The following is a 12,840-nucleotide window of genomic DNA, read 5'->3' on the forward strand; positions in this document are numbered from 1 at the left end:
ACGCGCTTTCCTGGAACCTGCAAAATAAAATATTGCCAATAACACCAATGCGATTCCAGAGGTCGCAGACGCGCCAGAAAATCAAAAACGCAATCCGAAAGTGCGCAGACGCGAAAATATCAAAATGTTGCCGAAAACGTCAAATCTGCAACTTCAAACACAAAATCTGCGACAAGATGTTAAATGCAAAAAGGGACAAGAGTCCCACCGGGCGTGCCAAAATGTATATGGTGAAAATGGATAACAATAATAACAATATTGAAAGACTAAATGAATTCAACCACAAAACCCTAGCCTAACAACAACAAAGATCCACCATAACATATGAAGATTACCTAAGACAATGCAAATCAAATGAAATCACAAAGATTATACCATCACATGTCCAATAGGGTTTTGATCTTCATTCTTCCTATCTCCATTGATCTTGCTTGATATATTTGCTCTCAGATTTTACATGCACAAGAGCTCAATAAAGAACGGAATGTGGTTGCAAGTAGGATCGCAGTGTAGTCAAGTGTATAAGATTCATTAGGATGCATCATTAGGATTTGATAATGAAGGAAGCATCTCCTTATATAGAAGACACTATATGAAATGGAGAGATAAGATTGAGAGGTGTAAAAGGAGGTCGGCTATGATTAGAGGGTAGGTAAAAGAAATAATAAAATAATGAAAGGGGTAGGTAGTGTATGAATTAAGAGATGAATGACATATGTCATGGGTAGAAAAGGTTAATGAATTAGTTAAATAAATAAAAATTTATTTAATTAATAGAAGGAATGGGATCAATTAAATAAATAAGATATTTATTTAATTTAGGAAAAGGATAATTTAAATAAATAAAATATATTTATTTAAATGAGAAATAAGGTTAGAAGAGGATAAATGAATTAATTAAATAAATAAAGATTTATTTAATTAATAGAAGAATTAAGCTTAGATAATTAAATAAATAAAACTGGACAATTTTGGGTGTCTACATTTATTAATTAGTTAAAAATTAGAATACAACAATTCTTATGATTTTCAACTAATTAATAAATATAGTGAAAGGTGCATCGTAGGTGTTGCATCTAGACATTTTGATGACAAAGTATCTAGAAACATTAAAAAGAATCTCTAAATTGGAAATATGTTCCACTCTTCATTTTGGAAGTAGAAAATGGTTTAAAATACCCCATTGTTGAGTTTAGAGGGTTTCTTTGAATAAATCCATGAGGAGAAAAAAGTTTGTAGAGAAGAAGACTATTGTCAAGGAGAGATTTTGTGGTAGCTCTTGTTGGTTATTGTTTGCTGTTTTATATCAGTTTATTATCAATTTTGTTGTGGTTTTCATCAGCTCATATGACTGAAAATCAATGTGATTTCTGTTATGCTATATTGTTGTATTAATTCATGAGATTTTGAATGAGAAACATGAGCCATTTCTTGCCAATTTTTAATTAATTTCTAACAATTTCAGAATTATGTTATTTAAGAGAGTGAGTTTGTAAGAGAGAGAGTTTAGATTCTTTTACATCAATTACCCATCATTATTTAGATATAATATTTAAATATAAAAAAGTATTAAAATCAATAACTAATAAGATAAGAATTTTTTTATCTTAGAATTATAAATATCAAAATTAAATTGGTTTACAAAGATTTCAATGTAGAACTCATTACACACATTATCCATAAAGCATGGTACTCATTCTTAGGATGTAAGAGAGCTAAAATGTTTTAGTTTGAATAGGTCCTATTGAAAAGTTTTAGGAAAATTGACAAACAAATAAATCATTAAGGACTGAAGATCGTGTGTCCATGTAAAAACAGAATTAACATGGTTATAAATGAGCAAGCTGCGTGCCTTACGACCTCTTTGTTCAAAGTCTCAATATGTGGAGCAGAGTCTGTGTTGATTATGAGTTACACGAACGTAAGCAATGACTGAATGTTGAATGGGATAGCTTTTGTATAACCGGATCTTTGAAAATATTGTCCTTATTTATTTGATTTGAATTCCCGAGACAGAATATAAGGAGGACATGAGGTGAGGCTCAACATGCCAAATCTAATTGTTAGCCTTTCCAATATGTCTTTCCCAAAGTTGCTTCTAAATGCACAACCTCCAGCATTCATCACTGCTCTTGCAATTCTAGTGGTGCTCTGGATTTTCCATAGATTTACTACTGGGCAGAGAAAAGGTGCAAAAAGATTGCCATCTGGCCCTGCTCCATGGCCCATCGTGGGAAACTTCCTGCAGTTGGGAAAGCTTCCCCACCGCAGTCTTGCCCATATTGCTATGAAATATGGACCCATTATGTCATTAAGATTGGGTTCTGTTCCCACGGTTGTGGTTTCTTCGGCTGCCATGGCAAAAGTAGTTTTGAAAACTCAGGATTTAATTTTCGCCAGCCGACCTCAAAGCGCTTCAGGAAAGTACTTTGCCTATGACTACAAGGACGTGGTATTCACTTCTTATGGACCGTATTGGAGGCAGATGAAGAAATTATGCATGGTGGAAATGTTTAATGCCAGAAGATTGCAGTCCTTCGCACCCATACTAGAGGAGGAGCTAGTTTTCGCTCTACGCTCAATGTGGGAGGAGAGCCGAGAGGGCAAAAGTGCTGTAAATGTTAGCAAGATTCTGTCCTCCGTTATACAGGCGCAAGTATTGCAAATCCTCTCTGGCACCAAATCTGATGACTACCATTCGAATGGCAATGGCAAGGAAATTAAAGATTTGTTGTGGGAGATGTCACACTTAGCGGGAACTTTCAACATTGGAGAATTTATCCCTTGGATAGACTGGCTGGATTTGCAAGGAATAAAGCGGCGCATGCGAAAGGCAATCAAGTCCTTCGACCAAATCGCTTCAAAAATAATAGAGGAGCACAAGAAGAGAAGAAGCGCCTCAAGCCTTGACAAGGAGAAAAAGCATCCCTTTACCACTGACGTCATTGACACGCTTTTGGAGATGCAGTCCAATGATTCCATCACAATCACAACTGAAAACATAAAGGCCATTGTTTTTGTAAGTCTCCCTACCTCCCTTCAATTCTTCAAAAAGATAAATTCAAAGAAATCAAAATCTTTGGTCACCATCTTTCGTAATTTCCAATGCATGGAAATTAAACAATGGTTTTTTTCAGGATCTTTTTGCGGCTGGCGTGGAAACATCGTCCACTATGTTGGAATGGGCAATGAGTTTGATAATCCAAAACCCTAGTGTGGCGAAAAAACTGCGGGAAGAAATTGAAGGCGTGGTGGATAGAGAGAGGGCAGTAAAAAGTAGTGATGTTGAAAGCATGGAATATCTTCGTTGTGTGGTGAAAGAGACGCTGAGATTGTACCCGCCGGTGCCTTTGCTCCTTCCCCACAAATCAACACAAGCTTCCACCATTGACGGCTACTTCATTCCCGAGAATAGCAGGCTTATTGTGAACGCGTGGGCTTTGGCAAGAGATCCCGCCGTGTGGAAAGATCCGCTGGAATTCATGCCAGATAGATGGATGGGCAAAGATGATGATTTTGTGAAAGCCAAGGAGTTTTTTGATATGATTCCCTTTGGAGCAGGACGAAGAGGATGTCCCGGGGCTACCATGGCCATGGCCACCATGACGCTTACCATTGCTCAGCTCGTGCACTGCTTTGAGTGGCGCGTAGAGGGAGAGTTGGACATGACTGAAAACTTTGGTGCCACCATGCCCAGAAAACATGATCTTTTCGCCTTTCCCACCTTGAGGTTGCCCACTTGCCCCTCATGATTGACCTTCTCTCTGTTCAAGATGGTATACTATTTAGTAACACAAACTCCTCCCACCAATAAATATATGTAGGCATCCTATGTATTACAATAAGCTGCGCCTGCAGTTAGTAACGCAGGAATATGGGCAAAAATCTATTTATAGATTAAACTGGTTGTGCAGCAACCAGTTGTTGTTGTTAATTATGGATGTTTGTGCACCAACAAGATATTTCACTACCCGTAAATATATGTATCCTACATTTGAGTAGATATTCTGTGGATGATATTCCCTCGTTTGAGTCACCTCTCAGTGTTAGCATTAATTATTTCTAAAAATTGATTGCCGCCAATTATATTTCAATCTTACACTTCAATCCATTCATGGGTACAATTTAATTTTGAATATATATTCTCATAAATTTACAAAAATCTTTCTATTTATGATTAATAGACATTTTGAGAGTTTCATGTAATTATATATAATTATTTTATTTTTTAATTTTTGGTTTGTGAAAGATACAAAATTATTCTTCTGTTTTAGTGTTTTGGTTTATGAAAGGTGATCACAAGGACCATGTCTTTTGTATTATAAAGGCACTCAAAAATTACATGTTCTTCAATAGGAGATTAATGTCAATACAAAAATTATGTCTAATTTTGAATTACATGTGATGAGAATAAATGATCTTCTTTAACTACAAAAAGTTAAACTTTACATACACTAAAATATTATCATGTAGATCAAAGGTGTCCAAATTTTGGTCTTACAATCACTATACGTATTCACTACCCTAGGCAAGATTAGCTCCATCTTCCTCATCTCCCCCCCATATTGCAAGTGACCAATCGATGGTAGAGGTAGGAGTGATACCCATGGCACATTTTAGGAAATTCATGCATAGTCTCATTCTCTATCTATGCACAATCGCAAGGAGGCCTTCAATAGGTATAATAAAAGGTGTACATGGGCTAGCAATGACCCTAGTATTTAAATATCTACCATGCTTCACTTTTCAATGGAAACCCTAGACATAGTACAAACTATTTTCTAGCATATGTTCCAATCCCAAATGCCATTAAGATCTAATCAATGTCATGGTAGTTATTTTGATTACACCTTTCAATTGTCTCATATCAAAAAACACCCTAATTAACATGGAAATGCTAACCTTGTATCTATGGTATTTAGCCTCTTTGCTTGAAGCCACCTTTATTGCATCCAACATGATAATGGATTTTTGAACTTAAAGACTATATTTAGTCCTAAGTCTATAAATTTTCCTAGAAAATGTCACAAGTGTCTCATTTTCTATATTAGCTACACAAAAGTGTCTATCTCTCCTTCAAGATCTATTATAAATGCTTAATCACAATCATTAAAATTAAAAACTAAAATAGTAGAAGGTTGTTATACTCTCACCTTATTCTTATATGATGATTCTAATCATACATGATATTTGTAGAGCTAGTTTACAACCATTTTCACATGCTCCAAGTAGTCATCATCATAAATAGGAGCTACCCTTCTATTTTAGTTTCATGGAAACTATCCTTTTATCAAATTATTAATTTATCTGATTATAGGTTAAACATGGCTCAAACAACTCCCATATTCTTGCCAAATTATAAATTAAATAATCTTTCTTCTTGTCGATGATATAATTTTTTAGGTCTATGATGAATTTTATGTAAATTTCTCTAAAGATGTGTCACACAAGAAATATCCCAAATGAACATAATATTAAGCATGCATTTTATAGTATATTATTATTTTTTTCTAATTTGAATGGAATCTATGTGTAGGTGATCTTATTTTCTAGGCATGGAGAATATAAAAATAAGAAAATGAAGATCAAGACTTAGTGACACTATTTTTGAGTTGTTAGCACTCAAAATAGAGAATTTTGTTATATGTGTGATCTATGGATTATATGTATTTATATTATCTATGGTTGCATGTGGTTGGATGTCTAATCTATGGTTTACATGTGATTGTATGGATACACCTATGGGTTACATTTCATTAAATATAATGGATCCATGGTGTTTTGGAATTTTAAGGACGGATGTATTTGAGTTACATGTGGTTGCATGGATAGATTTTTTAGTTGTGTGCTACTCAATTATAAATTTATGGAGTTTTACATCTACATGGAATTACATGTTGTAAATCATGGTTATTCGAGTCAATTTATAATTACATGATATAGATCTATGATATTCCATCATTCAAAAAGTAGTTTTAGAGGTTTCAAATAATAAATTATCTTATTTTATGTAATGGTTGTGTGCTTTAAAAAATTCTTATTTAAATATTTGCTTCTTTTATAGATCTATTTAAGATTATACAAAGTGTAATTTATGAGAAACATGTAGATTTGCATTCATGATTCAAGCATCAATAGAGGCTTGTTCAATGGTTTTTTGTTTCTAAACTATGCTTGTTCTAAGTTGTCCATTTATGACATTTTAGATCTAGGATGTTTTGGATCTAATGTTTATTTCATGGGAAGAATCTACTTTGATGTCTCAATTTTTTTACTATTAACGAAGAATTCAATCTACATAGACCTTTTGGTGGATTTAAGTTATACTATGTTAAGATCTACTAGATTTCTAGTTTCATATATATTTAGTAGAAGTACTAACCATCCTTTTTATTACCATTTGTAGGTTATAATGTGTATTTTATTTTTGGATGTAATTTTTTTATATCTATAAATCGTTTGAGAAAAAAGTTTGCGACAAAATCTATATATGTGATTAGTGCAATCAATTCCCAACTAATCCTAGTGTAGATAAGGCTTACATAGAACTCAATAGACACATTGTCTACTAATCAAGCAACCTTCTCGTCCATGTTGCTACTTCATTTACATGTCAATTTGAGGACATACATTGGCATGGTCAGAACACTATATGTTGAAATTTGTAATGCCTCAAGCCACACACCTTTACAAATAAAAAGATAAAGGCCATTATTTTAGCAAGTCACCTAGCTCCCTACAATTCTTCAGAAGAATTGATTTGATACATGGTGGGATCTACATAGTAAAGTCTTGATTATTATAATTTTCATTTGAAGATAATTATTGAATGTTGCAACATAAAAACTTTCAAGATCAAATAGGAAAAAAAACACTTGAGAGCTTATGATGCTAGAGCATCTTGAGAAAAGGCTCAATCTGCATCATTTTACATATGTTCATTTTTGTAGGTGGCATTTTTGCTTTGGTTTCAATTTTGGATGATCTTTGTTTGATGTTGCAAGTGATCAACATGATACAAAATTAGTCTTCCCAATCTGAGTAAGTCTTCATGATGATACATGCAACAATTCTTTGCGTGGTAGGACTTCATTGAAGTCCCAACATGTTGGGTAATCCTATCCACATCATTATTTCATCGAAGGGACATGGCTTGGTCAAAGGGACATAGGGAAACATCATGCCGATGTTGGTAGGTCTCTCTGACAAGCTTCGAATTTTCTTTGTCATGCTTGATTGGTATGCCTTGGAATGATCAAAGAGACCTCTCACATTTCTCCTCGACAAGTTTTTCTCACTGATCATGAGTTGTTGGTCATTGATGGACGTTGCATCGAGGAGACTTTAAAAGTATCTCGGCAATACTTCCTTGTCACTTCAATGTGTTCCTCATTGTTGTTCCAAACTATGATGAAATGAATTATCCTAAGTCAACTTAAGTAAAGTGTAATTATGAGACATAATTTACACAAACACCCCCCTAAAGTGCAACTTGGGAGAATGTAGACTCAAGCTAACCATGCAAGATGGGTCCTGGCTACTAGGCCATCTTAGGTACCCATGTACAAATGAAAATGAAAGCAAACCAATGCAATCTCTCACAAACAAACAAAGAGAGAAAAATCCAATGGACCCCCCCCCCACCTCGGCCAAAAAAAAATAAAATAGAGAGAGATGAAAACACACAATACTCCCAATGATGAATAAGAAGAACAAAACCTCATGTGAGGAAAAAGTCCCCTGCCCTCCCCTCCCCTCCACCCCCCCCCCCCCCCCCCCCAAAAGAGAGAAGAAGAGAGACCATGAAGCCCCACCTCAATGTAGAATCTCCTGCAAAGATGGTCCACTAATGTTGACCAAAAATACCTCCCCATTAGGAAGAAAGCAAGTCAATTTTGCACCAAGAATGTCAAAGCATGACAAAACCAGGTACCATGTCAATGACAATGAATCACTCACTACAACAAAATGAACATCAGGCATAGAGATACCTGCTTTGAGCATCAGTTGGATTCTCATCGATGACATATTGGTACAATCAAAGTCTTATGAGAGCCATGCACAAACGTGTACAATCTAACTCTCAACTAGAGCCATGCACCATCTCATAAGATATTTCCTAATCCACGGTGTACAAGAGGATTACATCAAATATGTCATCAATGACAAAGTGAAAAGAGGTATGGCACTTTAGTTTAGTGTGTTACAACATAACTCATGCAACAGAATACATCATGATGATGCAAATTTGGAAACATGAAGATGATGCCACCAAAAAGATGACTTGTAGATGACTACAGATGAAGATGCCTCCACTTGGGATGATGCCAAGAGATATAAAAAAACTAAAATTTTTATTTATTGAAATATATATATATATATATTATTTAAAACATAATAAAAAAGTTTTTAAATTTTAATATTTTTTGAAAAAAGCACAGGGGTTTGTGGGACCATAGAGCAGTACTTGTAGGTACTCCTACGGTGGTGGGGGTACCACCTTTGCCATGGTTGAGGTCGTGGTAGGTGTACCTACCACGTAGGTGGCCAATGGGCCACAAGCTCAACAAGTACCTACAATCTGCAGGCCTGTCGAGTACCTATGATACCTGCAGATATAAACCTGCAAAATAAATTTGCCCCCCAAATTTTAAAAAACAAAAACTTTATTAAAAACACCCCCCCCCCCCCCCCCCCGTTTAATATTTTGGATTTTTTAAATATGTGAAAAAAAAAATAATGTTTTTATTTAAAAAATGGACTTTGTTGCAGATAGTGTCCGTACGATAGGCAGGGGAAGACTTTTTCAACTCGGGGTGATGGAGGTCGATTTCGATGAATTAACAGTGGATTTTGAGGTTTTTGGTCCTTCTGAGCATGATGGTGATGACAGATTGTGCCAAAATTGCTCCAAAATTGCAGATCACTCTTGAGACAAGTCACCACCCTCCACCTTCAAACGACTCTAGATTTGGCCTCTATTGTCAGATTTGGACGAAACAAAAGGCGATTCTAACTTTATCAAACCTCCTCAATCCAATGGTGACCTTAGATTTGACCCAACAAACTTCAATAATAACCTACAATAGAAAGCTCCAAAATGCAATACCCCAAATTACATCAAATTTCTCTCAATTGGCAAACCAATGGCACTCCAATGGCTCTGATACCATGTGAGAGTTTGCCAAGATCTAGAGTCCAATTGATAGAAAAAACAAGAGAGAACAAAATATGTTCAACAAGAATAAATTATATTTATATTATATAAAGACAAAATAACATAATTCACAAAATACACATAATCAAGAATAAATCATTGCCACATGTCTATATATACAAGGTTAGAGACAAGAAATTACATTTCAACATATGAAGTCAAATTACATAAGCTGACAACAAGATAAACATAAGGAAACATATACGTTTACACTAAACCACAAGGTCAAAACAATAAATGTACAAAGACCAAATAATGATGACCACCCTGTCAAGAACTTTCGACATCTGTCTCCCTCGAACACATCATGGGCGAGAACATTTCTGGAGTGCGTTTCGACCCTACCACGAAGTAGTTACACTTCTCCAAAATCTTTAATGACATGAAATATACCTAGCCAAGCACGAGGAAGAGTAACAATGGAATACTGGCAGGAGTAATGGAATTGTGCAACTAACATGGCATATCCATATTCTCTAACTAATGTAACAATATCATGATATACAAAATGCACATAACACACATATGAAGATAGAAGCAACAATCCTTTCTTAACTAGCAAAAATCATTTGAGATCTAGTTTCATCTTAATCAAATTTATTCGTGGGGGTAAATGTAAAGTCAATTTATTCCAAACATAGAGAAAATACAAGAATACATCAATTAAATGTGTAATAGTTCAAACATCCTTTTATAAGAACATGCATTGTATATCTAATTGATGATTACACAATCACAAAAATAAATTCATAGATCTCTTTCCAACGAAAATAATTATGATCGTGATTTTATAAAAGAAAGCATTTCATAGCTAGTAACTCAAATTAAAGATTCTTCAACATATCCTTAAAATCAATCATATAGAGGTTTACCAAAGGCACACCTAGGTATACAAAGCATCAACCTATGCCTTAACTACTTGATAATTATGCAAGTCATGCTATCATAATCCATTGTAGCACAAGAACGCATGTAAAAGCATACACAACTCACGTAAGCGTAGAAGTGTGTACAAAAGGATATAGGACATCAATCCATGCACTTGGTAAGTTATCAAAGGTCTTTTATTAATTAGTTGTCCATTCAATCCCGAGTCAGACATAATCATACTTCTATTCACTCAAATTGAGAGATATTAAAGACTATAATCATTAGCCACAATGATGTCAAAAGGTTGAATGAGAACCCAACAAGTTATCAATGCCTAAAAGACCTTACACCAAAACATCTCCATGCTACCATTTAAGTAATCACTACATAATGAGTTCGACATCATTAAAACAACATAAACTATCTCAATATTGATATAGAAGCCAAATGAAACAAGTCCTCTTAACGCATCAAGGTTACAATGGGAATATGTATCTTATAGCAGTAGACAATTTTCTAAGTGTATATCTCTTCCTAATAATGATGTGTAAACATTTACCGAATAGTTACACAAGAAAACCCTCTCAAAGTAATATTGAATGGTAATACAATCCTAGATCTTAATGAGATCTAAATGAGCTAATATTTCTTCTAATCATTCAATTAAGATATATATTGTAAGGGGTTGTAGTCTCAAGTGTAGGGAGCACAAGTAGGCAGGTAGTCTTGTAGGGTGTAAGTCCCTATCTAATTCTCATGAGGTGGACATTGTGGTGGAAGATCGCAGGGAGGTCTCAAACTACATATGTGTGGGAATTGGACAAAAAACATATATATGGGGGTCGGTTGAAAGAATGGTCGAGTGCCAGGAGTGCACCAAGGTGGTCTGAGGCAGACACCTCCTCCTAGGGGTGAAGAAGAGTAACCCTGCCCTCTAGTCTCAGGGAGATAGAGGTTTTACATGGACATTAAGGGTGAAGTAGAGTAACCCCACCTTATCATTAGATGGTGAGGTTTATTGGTGGATGTATACTCAAGGTCCATATCTCAGTGAAGTGGAGTAGCTGAGCCAATGTTGGGGATGACTCCCGGGGAGTTGTCTATGACCCAAGGACTAGGGAAGTGGAGTACCTAGGCCCTTGTGAGGAGGAAAATCATGCAATGGATTGTCCCAGTTGGGGAAAGGAGTACCCAAGATCTTGTAAGGGGGGATGGCCACACAATGGGCTATCAGTGTAGGAATGTTGGAACTCGAGAGTTGGGCAAGTTATGTGGGTTGAGTTGCAGAGCCAGAAGTCCATGTGTCTTGTGTAACAAGTGGGGTGATGTGTTGGGCACGCACCTAGGTTACCTGAAGTGGAATTTGCATTGAGATCCGAGATCTCAAGGACCTAGAGTGGGGGTCGAATGTGGCAATAGGGACAAGGTTCCGAAAGTGTGCTCATGTTGAGCTGAGCCATGAGGCGAGTCCAAGAGGGTGATGAAGTTGGATGAGTTGCATGATCGAAAAGAGGACATGGTCCATAGGCGAGTTGTTCTGGGAGCACAGCCAAGTTGAAGAAGAGTTCAACGATCAAGGATATTGGGTTGGATCATGGAGCAAAGAGCTTGGAGCCCAAGTAGGAGTACAAGGTGATCTTTGAGTCAGAGGAGCTTAGACTGGGTGTTTGCATGGAGTTGGTTAGTGTGCACATGATGTACATGGAACCAGGTTCACCAGCAAAGTCATGTAAACATAGGCCAGGAGCCCAATGCAGTTGGAGCTTGGATGGATGAACATGAAGCTAGATCAAGGAGTCTAGTCTTCCCATGAGGTATGTTTGGTGCTTGAGGGTTCTAAGGAGCTGCGGGAGGCCAACATGGGGCGCCAGTGCTGTGGGAGTACTGGGTATGCTTAGGGAGTGTGAAAAGTTGGAGTCAGAGGACTTAAGGAGTTCTGGATGGGGTCAGTGTTAGTAGTCAGGGTCTTATGGGGGACTTAGGAGACGAAGGCATGGAGGAGACCTGTAAGCTTGTATCGAGGGTGCAAGGGCACTGCGATAAGACAGTGCTAGAGTAGAGTCAGAGACTTGAAGAGAGTGCTAGGAGCATCGGGATGAAGGAGACCCGCGAGAGGGTTGACATGCACTTTTATTTTGCAGGGGTGTGTGTTAATGTGGTCAGGTGGTGGACACTTGAAAAGGGAAGGCGTAGTTAGGGAGCAAGAAAGGACTTGTCCGCAATGGGAGTCGCGAGTAAGGTTTGCCAATGCCGCATGAGGTTGGACCTCCTTTGGAAGGAAAAAGCTTGTTTGGGCAGTAGGTTGGTCTAGCCCTGTGACAGTTGGTATCAGAGTATAAAAATTGGCAAGGCCAGTTAGATAAGCTGAGGTAGCTGGGCTATCAAGTGGTCAGAGGAAGACTATGAAGGCGGATTGTGGTTTGTAGTGTCGAGGAAAGGTAGACCAAGGTGGCTAGTAGGGCGTGGTCACTAAAAATGTGAGGCCAACCCAAGAAGGGATAAGGATGGTAAAGTTTGTGGCCGAGTTCCATGAGTGGTAGTTAGCTGATTAGAGATTGTGCCAAGGGCCGAGTTCCATCAGAAAGGGACTATGCTAGTGGAGCGAAAAGGGATTAGGAGTGGATCTCTTGGTGGGGAAAATCTTGCACAGGAAGAGCCTTAATAGTTTGGGTGGAGCGAAGTAGGCAAGGTGTGACTCCGTATTGAATTGGGTTCAGTGTTGGAAGTAGTTGGCAGGGCCACAAGATTTGATA

At 37.0% G+C, this 12,840-nt stretch overlaps 1 protein-coding gene across 1 annotated transcript; it reads left to right on the top strand.

The window, feature by feature from the left end:
* Positions 1–2,064: 2,064 nt before the first annotated feature.
* On the top strand, positions 2,065–4,007 carry LOC131060825 (cytochrome P450 750A1). Its single transcript, XM_057994243.1, has 2 exons — positions 2,065–3,019; positions 3,138–4,007. The coding sequence occupies exons 1-2, from the start codon at positions 2,078–2,080 to the stop codon at positions 3,750–3,752; spliced, it is 1,557 nt and encodes a 518-aa protein (XP_057850226.1). The 5' UTR covers positions 2,065–2,077; the 3' UTR covers positions 3,753–4,007.
* Positions 4,008–12,840: the final 8,833 nt, after the last annotated feature.

This window comes from Cryptomeria japonica, chromosome 10 (genome assembly GCF_030272615.1).
Source record: "Cryptomeria japonica chromosome 10, Sugi_1.0, whole genome shotgun sequence".
Taxonomy (NCBI): Eukaryota; Viridiplantae; Streptophyta; class Pinopsida; order Cupressales; family Cupressaceae; genus Cryptomeria; species Cryptomeria japonica.

Coding starts and splice junctions, on each gene's coding strand:
- LOC131060825 (XM_057994243.1), top strand. CDS start 2,078: ATGTCTTTCCCAAAGTTGCTTCTAAATGCACAACCTCCAGCATTCATC. Junction 3,020..3,137: donor ACATAAAGGCCATTGTTTTT/GTAAGTCTCCCT, acceptor GGTTTTTTTCAG/GATCTTTTTGCGGCTGGCGT.